Source organism: Gossypium arboreum, chromosome 5, assembly GCF_025698485.1.
Source record: "Gossypium arboreum isolate Shixiya-1 chromosome 5, ASM2569848v2, whole genome shotgun sequence".
NCBI classification, from domain to species: Eukaryota; Viridiplantae; Streptophyta; class Magnoliopsida; order Malvales; family Malvaceae; genus Gossypium; species Gossypium arboreum.
In genome coordinates this window covers 43,086,384-43,095,978 of record NC_069074.1, presented here as the reverse complement: position 1 = coordinate 43,095,978, position 9,595 = coordinate 43,086,384, and the positions used below count along the sequence as shown (strand labels likewise).

At 33.5% G+C, this 9,595-nt stretch overlaps 1 protein-coding gene across 1 annotated transcript; it reads left to right on the top strand.

Moving 5' to 3' along the window:
* The first annotated feature begins 246 nt into the window (after window positions 1-246).
* LOC108451335 (uncharacterized) lies at window positions 247-1,758 on the top strand. The gene has a single exon (XM_017749036.1). It carries the CDS (start codon window positions 247-249, stop codon window positions 1,756-1,758), a length of 1,512 nt encoding a protein of 503 aa, XP_017604525.1.
* Window positions 1,759-9,595: the final 7,837 nt, after the last annotated feature.

The following is a 9,595-nucleotide window of genomic DNA, read 5'->3' as shown; positions in this document are numbered from 1 at the left end:
GAACCAAGGAACTGTCACATCTCAAGTTCAAAAGCAAGAAACTTTGTGATCTGTTTTCATTGCCTCCTTGATCTGGATTTTGCTTCTTCACCTTTGAAAGATGTGTTTTTGGTCATATCAAACATCATGAAAATTGTTTGAATATTGGAGGTAAGAAATAAGCTGCTAATCTCGTTTCATTTACTGGGTATTCTTTTTTTTTCTATTTTCTTCAGTGATCTTCCTTTTGAAAATTTAGAATCTTAAATGGAACAAACTCAAGAGAAGAAGTTTGTTTGCAAGTTTTGCAACAAGAGGTATCCCTGTGGGAAGTCCTTAGGTGGTCACATAAGGACTCATATGAACAATGATAATCGTGGTGAATCAGAGGCAGCAGCAACATCATCACCAGCTGAACTGGTCTCAATAAACAAGCTTCTCTCCAATGGAAGAATCGTCAAGAGAGTTGCAGAAGTTGAATCAACTGAAGTTGATGGCCAATCTGCAGCTTATGGTCTGAGAGAGAACCCCAAGAAGACCAAGAGGTTTTCTGATTCAGGCAGTGCTTCATTGCTTAAGGAGATGATTTGCAAAGAATGTGGTAAGTGTTTCCATTCATTGAAAGCTCTTTGTGGCCACATGGCTTGCCATTCAGAGAAAGAGAGGGTTTTTTGTGAGAAACAAAAGCTAATAATGGATAGTCAGTCAGACACTGAGACATCATCAACTCCAAGTAAAAGGAGGAGATCCAAAAGAATAAGGTACAAAGCAAATGGTGTTTATTCTAACAACTCAGTTTCAATGGCAAATGGTTCTTCATCTGTGTCAGAGATTGAGCAAGAACAGGAAGAGGTGGCAATGTGCTTGATGATGCTTTCAAGGGATTCTTCAGGCTGTTATAAGAAAGGATTGAATTCAATTGCTGACTCTTCAGATAACAATTCTGTCATTTTGCAAGCCAAATCATCCTCCATTGATGTGAGGATTACTATTAACAATGGTGAGTTCTTGAAGATGAAGAAACAAAGGGACAACAAGTTGCAACCTGCTGAGTCTGGTCCTTGTTCTGAGAGTTCAGGTTCTTTGTATTTCAGGGATGGCCCCAAGAAAGTGGAACCAGATACTTATGCATCTGGTTTTGAGGACTTCGATTCAAAATATGGGAAGGGTTTGAATAAATTCAAGAGTTTGAACACTGAATTCCCGAAGGATAATAACCAAGCAACAAATAGAGCTTTGAACAAGTATGATTTGAGAAGACCAAACCCCAAGAATGATTATTACAACCATGAAGTTCTCTGCAACAATGCTCCAAAAGCAAGCAAATATGAGTGTTTGACTTGCAACAAGGCCTTTGATTCCCACCGGGCACTTGGGGGACATCGAGCTAACCATACAAAGGTCAATGACTACAACGAAGATAGCTTAGCGAATGATGGTTTCATTGTTCCAACGACTGATAACAAAGTAACCAAGTCATCACATGGCAAAACCCTAAATACTCATCGTGGCTCTTCCTCTGGTAATGCTGAGAAAAGATTGGGATCAAAGAAAAACAAGGGGCATCAGTGCCCATTTTGCTTCAGGGTTTTCAAGTCAGGCCAAGCTTTGGGTGGTCATAAAAGGTCCCATTTTGTTGGGGGTTCAGAAGATAGAACATTGGTGATCAAGCAAAACTCACCAGAGATGCCCACTGCCACTATAATTGATCTTAACCTTCCAGCTCCTGTTGAGGATGATGCAATGGGTAATGTTGGGTTCATGCCATGGGAGATTTAAAGGTCCAAAACCATGGCTCATGCAGGGGGGAATGATGAGTTTAGTCTCTTAAATGAGCGAAATTTTGGGCATAGGTTATTTCATTATGGTGCAAGAGATTTTATAGTGTAAAGAAAATTGAACTTTTTATGTTTGGCTTCAAATTCAAAGTTGGGTTTTTTTCTAAGGTAAATGTGCAGATCTTGCATTTAGAACTTGGATTTCTTTTGATTCTGTCTATGTTCTTGGATTAAATCTTCATTATAACTTCATATTATATGTCTGTGTATATATATATATATATATATATATATAAACAATATTATCTGGTTTACTTGTCAACTAGGAACCGATGAAATGACAAATGATTAGTGTTAATTAAATTTTTGTGTTGAGTTCGTCTTTCTTTTACCCTTAAAAAAAAAAAAAAAAAAGAGGCTATCTCGTTTTCTTCAAATCTATCGTATAGCATTTTCTAGGAATCAAATAACGAAAGCTTCTTTATATTATCAAACACATACTTGATACCAGTTTGAACATAATATGAGAGTAGGAATTTTCAATCCAAGTTTGAGTACTGTAAATAAAATTTAATCCAAACTTTTCATTTGATGTAAACAAATCTTGCTTTGAACTTGATATTGGGTTAGATCAGCATTTGTTTTTGAATAATATTTGATTTAGAAAAAGTTATGTTAGAAAAGTGCAATCAGTGTTATTATTATTATTATTGTTATTTTGCTTAAAAGAGAAAACCTAAAAAGATTACATAAAAGTAAAACTAAATCTCTAAGGGGAACTTCAAATACTTGAAGACCTTCTCTCTTTTCTTTAACTAGTTTATTTACTTTATTGGTTTCTTCATTGTCTTCCTTAGGAATATGTCGAATGACCCAATGTCCTATCTTTAGACAAAACTTGATGGATTCTTTTGATCAAGGTTGAGTCAGAATCATTACCAGCTTGGACTTGAATTGTTAAGACTGTCTCCATGCTATCATATTGAATTATCAGGCTATCATAACTCCGCTCCAAAAGAATTGTTAAACCATCCAAGATGCTCCACATTTCAGCCTCCATAAAAAAAAATCCCAAATATTTGTTATAACCTAAGATCTATTCTTCATTTTGATCTCTCAGTACTCCTCCAGTCATAGCAAAATCGATTCCCTCTTTGACTGTGCCATTTGATCTTAAGTAAACCCAATTGTTGTCCATGGACGAAAGTGATGGAGAGATTTGCAAAGCCTCCTTTGTAGCCTTATTATTAGAAAGGGTATAATGTTTAGCCCAATTATAAAAGACTTTAATAATTACATTTGCGCTGCATGAACTACCCAAAAATAAAAGAAAATTACAACATATATGCCACACAGTGAGACCAAAAAAATATTGCCTATCAACATCTCCAAACTGTATTTGGTGATGGTTTTGTAGGTTTTTTACTAGCCACTCAAGTAGACCTCCTTAGAAGAATAGGGGCAACTTATCAGCCGGGACGACGAGCTTCCAAATATCTCTAGCTGCATGACAATCTCTTAAAATATGAGCCACATCTTCAAACGCATAGTGACAAAACCCACAAAAACTATCCATACTATTACGCCTCTTCACTCTTTCTATATTAGTAAGCTAACATTGCTAAAGGGCAAGCCAAATAAAGAATTTAACCCTTTGAGGCCCTGAAAATTTCATGGGAGTTGCCAAACTATCTCTAACAAAAGTGTTATTTCAGAAACTCATAAATGTGTGTGACATTACAATAAAAAGTGTAATAAATTATTGAAATACCAAAAGAAAAGCATATATAATGAACAAAAATTCATGTGTGTCTCTATTTGTGCCTTTTTGTTTATTTCTTATCGCGTGTATTAAATTATTTCAACACTAACATCTTTTTGTCTTTAATGTTAGTATTGTTTAAAAAAAAAAACGGTCTATTTTACCTCTATCTTGGGTTTCTTAATTGTCCTATGTCGATCGTCGGCATATTTACCGAGAAAGTACTTAAGCAAGTTTATGATTTGAGAGGACATGAGTTCATTGGACCAAACTAGGTTGGTCAGTGTTGTTCCACTTGCCCCACGGTCGATAACTTTCAAGGAAAATTTTGTTCTTCATTTGTTAAAATGATTTCTGGTTTTTTTTTTTTGTTCATTTTCTTACATTCTTGCAACTATTAAGAGAAACTCTAAATCAAAACTATCTATGTATTCTTCTTCTTCTTCTTCTTCTTCTTTTTAAAAAAGAATCGATGTATAAATTTGGTTGAAATTTTGAGTTGATTTGTTAGCATTTTAGGTTTGAGCTATCTTCAATTCCAATTTAAAAACATCTTTTATTGAAGCAAATTGAGAAAAACAATGAGAAAAAAAGCATATTTAATGTTGGTTATTTTATGAAGAATGAATTGAGATAGAAAGTAAAAGATATATCAAAATGAAGTAATCAAGTTATGATCTTCAATTTCATTACTACACACCAACTTTACATGTACAACAATGCTTAAAATAATATTAAATAATTACAACTTGGCAAGTCCTGAACTTGTACAGTACAACTTGCCTCTCCATTGGTTGATTTTAGTCTAATCAGCAACCAAAACATCTTGTCAAAATTTTATCGTTTCACAACGAGTTGGCAACTTGCAGAGTGAGGGCTCGCCTAATAGAGCTCACACCTTTAGTGACTTCACAACTTTGGTCAGCTCGTTGTAACACCCATAACTCAATTTTTTCATCGGATTTAAGATTACGATGTATTACCGTACTTTATAGAACAATCGAAAACAGATAGTATCGAGTTGTCAAATTAATTAACAGAATTTTATCATAATTCAAATTGGAGTAATACATACATTTACAAACATTAAATCGAGCCTATGAGGCCTTAAAATTAATTTAGAAATAATTAGAGACCAATTCGAAACAAACCAGAAAGTTGGAGAAAAAATTGAAACTTTTCAAAATAGAGGTCACACGGCTGTGTGGCCAAGCCATGTGACACAACCCAGGCCGTGAGGTGCAGGAACATGGCCATGTGGCAAACCGTGTGATAGATCGTGTACCTTTCAAAATAAATCCACAAGACCGTATCGCAAGTTATGTGCTAGCCCGTGTAGCATTCAAAATACCCTCACATGGCCGTGTTGCGGACCGTGTGCTAGACTGTGTTCAATTCGATGTTAGGTCACATGGTCATGTCACAAGTCGTGTGCCAACCCATATGAAAATTGCATCTAACAAAGTTCAGGGCACACGCCCGTGTGGGTTGTTCGTTTGTGACATACAGCGGTGTGACTACCCATGTTCCAGGCTGTGTATATCCAAAAATGACCCAAACATGCTTAATTCACATCCAAATGCTTAGGTACCTAAATCAATTCTTAATACAATATTATAAGACTTCAAAATGCATTTCAATGACACCCAAAACATGCCAAAACAAACATTTTAAGGTCTAACCAATATGTCAGCCATGACACCATATTTCAAGTACTTTCACTTCATTTCCTTAATTAAGTACACAAGCTACAAGCACATTCAAATAACTTATTTTCTATCTCAAAATGCTATACCATAAAATCAAATATGCACCTCACTTAGTTATTTATACCATATCATCATATGCACATTAACAACAACACCAATAAGTACTTATGAACCATTACAAACATAATCAATTTCTCCTATTACATGCCATATAAGCAAAGATGTTGTGATAGCCCTAATTTGGCCCTAGTCGGAAAGTGGTTTCGGGACCACAAAATTGAGTCATAAAAATAATTAACCGTTATAATCTATGCTTACTGTATGTGTACATACACGTGTGAAAGTTTCATATTTTAATTTGGTCAATTGTATGTGAAATTATTAAATAGGACTTATGTGAGAAAATTTTGAAATGTGATAGGTTAATCTTAAGTGGCCTATTAATGCATGTGACAAAGAGGATGGACTTGCATGTCAAATATTCATTTTATTTAGGTAGTGGCCGGCCATGATGATATGTTATATAGAATATATGTATTATTTAATTATAATGGCTTTATAATTTTAATTTAGTAATGAATTAATAAAAAGAAAATGGGTGATGAAAACAAAGCTTCACCTTTGTTCTTCTTGGCCGAAATGTAAGAGAGGAAAGGGGAGAAAACTTCATTCGGTTACCATAAGCTTAAATCAAGGTAAGAATTTTTATTAGCTTTTTAAAATTTTAGTTGTTTTTGAGTTAGTTATCAAGTTCTTATTTCAACCCATGTTAAAATTTTGAGTTTTGGGAGAATTTGAGCTTTCGGTCATGGTGGGAATAAAATAGAATACATGGTTGTCTTCTAGTTAAGGTACTTGTAAGTAGTTTGGATGAATGAAGAATAATAATTTAACCATTTTGCGTACTAGTGTAATTACCGAGTTTGAGTTAAGAATATCCTTGAGTGATGTTGTTTTTAAATGTCAAATGGGGAGCAAATGCCGTTTGGATGATTGAATAAATAAATAGAGAATTAAGTAATAAAAGGTTCGGCATTGTATATGAATTAAGGGTATAATTTTGAATAAAATGAGTATATGTGTTAATTACCTTGTATTTGAAGTTTTTAAGAACAGGTAGTGATTAATTAAAACGTTGAAGGTTAAATCTTTAAATTTAGTTGAATTTGAACATTCGGCATTACCTATGATATTAGATATGAGTGTATGAAAGGTTGATTTTGAGTAGTTAGGTGTGTTAAAATAGTTGATGATTGGGTGATTCTTATGGTTGTTTCGATTATGGTCTTGGCATGAGTAAAAAAATTTATATATGGAAATAGTTGTTATATTTTACGAAAGTGTTAATACAAGCATTTATGCTAAGGAATATTCAATTATGATACAATATATATGAGATGTTTATAATGGAATATATGTCGAGTAATTTCGGTTTGTTAAGTATGCGATACGTGTATGGCAAATTGTATATATAGAATGCATTGAAGTTACCCTATATGATCGAATAAGTAATTAGAATATTGGTGATATATATGTATTTCTATTCATGGTTAATTGGTATGTGAAATGGGTGTATGTTAGTTAAAAATATATACTTAAAGTGATGTGTTAATATAATTAGTTATATAGTTGGGTTTCAATATTGAGTATAAGGGATAAGAGCTTTAAATTGCCTTTGATGTTCGAAATGATTAAACAAATTTATTTGTTGAATTAAAGCTAAAGAGCATAGGGGGGCAATTTTGAATAAGGGAAAAGCGAAAGTAACCGAGTAGCCATTTCGCAACCGTTCAAATATATCCAAGGTAAGTTTTAAGTAGTTTCATTTAGTATATAATTGACGATGCCACTATAAGAGTATAGTAGGTAAATTGTGATCTTTGGCTTGCACTTAAATTAAGATGTAAAATAGATAATGCATGTATATGACTTATAGTTTGATGGCCACTTTGAATTTAGGATTAAATGATGAATAGAATGAGTGATATGAGATATAACCATTGAGCTAAAATGTGAATGATGATGTGCGTATCGAGTTTATATTCGAATGTAGTATACGACTATTAAGTGATAAGGTGACTGACATGTGTTATGATCAAATGTGTATGAGATTAAAAATATCCGGACATGAGGTCCGCAGGCTATATGCTGGAAAAATATCCGGACATGAGGTCCGCAGGCTATATGCTGGAAAAATATCCGGACATGAGATCCGTAGGCTATAGGCTAGAAATATATCCGGACATGAGATCCGCAGGCTATATGCTAGAAATATATCCGGACTTGAGGTCCGTAGGCTACGTGCTGGAAAAATATCCGGGTTAAAGACCCGCAGGCTTACGCTAGTAATGTATTCCGAGCTCTAAGATTTGACAGAACCGATACCAGTAAGTTAAATAAGATTTCAACTTTGAATATCAGTGGTAAACATCTTTGCGTAAGTATTATATGTTTTACATGTTAAGGTTCGTGTTATGTGCTTATATTTGAATTGATTTTTTTTAGTGATTTAATAGCATCATGGCACGAAATATATATATATATATGTGTGTGAATGAATTCGGTATCTGAGGATAAGACAATAATATAATTGGTTAATGTAAGTCACCATATGAAAGAATGTGATTAAAGGTATTAGTATAATCTATGTAAATAGTGAAATATGTGCAAGAAGTCTTGTGTATTCATACACACATATTCGGCCAATGGGTTTTGTAGCTAATGTACTGGTGTATATTTGGTCAAGTGAATTACAATTAGAATACAAGTTTTGTGATACTCAATGTTCAATTTTAATGATAAGCCTTAATAGTATGAATTGCTTAAAACTTACTAAGCCTCGAAAGCTTACTTTGTTTCTTATTTCTTTGTTTTATAGATTGTTGATTTTGGCTATCAACTCGGGGATCGTTAGCAGTTCTTCATACTATCGATCTTTTTGGTACAGTTATATTTTGGACTCGATATGGCATGTATAGGTTAGACTGTTGACAAAAATATGTTTTGAAATTGTAAATATCTTGGCCGTATGAAAATGGCACTTATGACTTATAAATCTGTATGTATTCAGTTTGATTTATACTAATTAAATGTTTAGCTTGGTAATACCTCATAGCCTATACCGGCAATCGGACACGGGCTAGGGGTTTTATAGATGTATTCAAAATCTATCAAATGATCCCCGGATAGTGTGATTCTACGAGTTGGTCTGATCTCCCGATCCACAAAATGTATCTACAAGAAATAAGACAAATAACACAAGTAAGCTTTCATAAAGCATAGTAAGTTCGTCAATTGAACGATAAATCTTACCAAATTTAATCACAACAAATCAAATAGTAAAATTAAAGAATAGAGTTCTTGTCACAATATTATTATAAGAATTCCTGTCAATCACAGCTCACAATAGGTGAGTATTGTGCAGCACAATAATTCAAATCATATTCCATATTACTACCATTTCAACTTTCCAAAAACACTTATACTTGGATAATTCATATCAGTAAAAATGACACATGATAAACGATTATAAACCAAGTCATCATTCTAATTATATCTCATTTCAGGTAATCTAAAGGATATAACATATTCGAGTTAACTTTAGAACTTTGACCGGCCCACGATGCTGCTCACACAAGCTGTAGAGAATTTGCAACACATGCAAAATCTCAAGTCATCGTTACGGTCTGTATCATCGGTACATAGTACCTACTAATTAATCCTTGGCTCACGATGTTGCTTACACAAGCTATAAAGAATCCACAACATATGCAGGATCTTAAGCCATCGTTATAGTCTATATCACCAATACATAGTACCTACTAATTAATCCCCGACTCACGATGTTGCTCACAGAAGCTGCAGAGAATCCGCAACATATACAAGATATCAAGCCATCGTTACAATCTGTATCATAAGTACATATCCTACTAAATAATCACAGGCTCAAGGCCTCATAGACAACACTGACACAAGGCTTGCTAAGAACAAAGCCCGATAAATAACAACGTCACAAAGCCTGATATTCAAGTACATCACGTACTCACAATATTCATTTGTTATTATTCTCAATTATTCAATAGTTAAGTACAAAATTGGATCTAATTATAATAAACATGTAATATGTAAGAATCCTTATAAACATATAATTATAGTACGAACCTACAAAATTGATTTATAGTAACGGTTCAAAGTACTTCAATCAGTGATCAACGTTGTATCAATTCATTATTTCCATTTTCATTTACACACATCAATATAATCCAACATTATGTAATTAAGTTCATATAATATCTTTAAAAATGTACTTAAATTAAACTAAACGAACTTACCAGACTAAACTACAACAACGACAAAGTACAAGGACT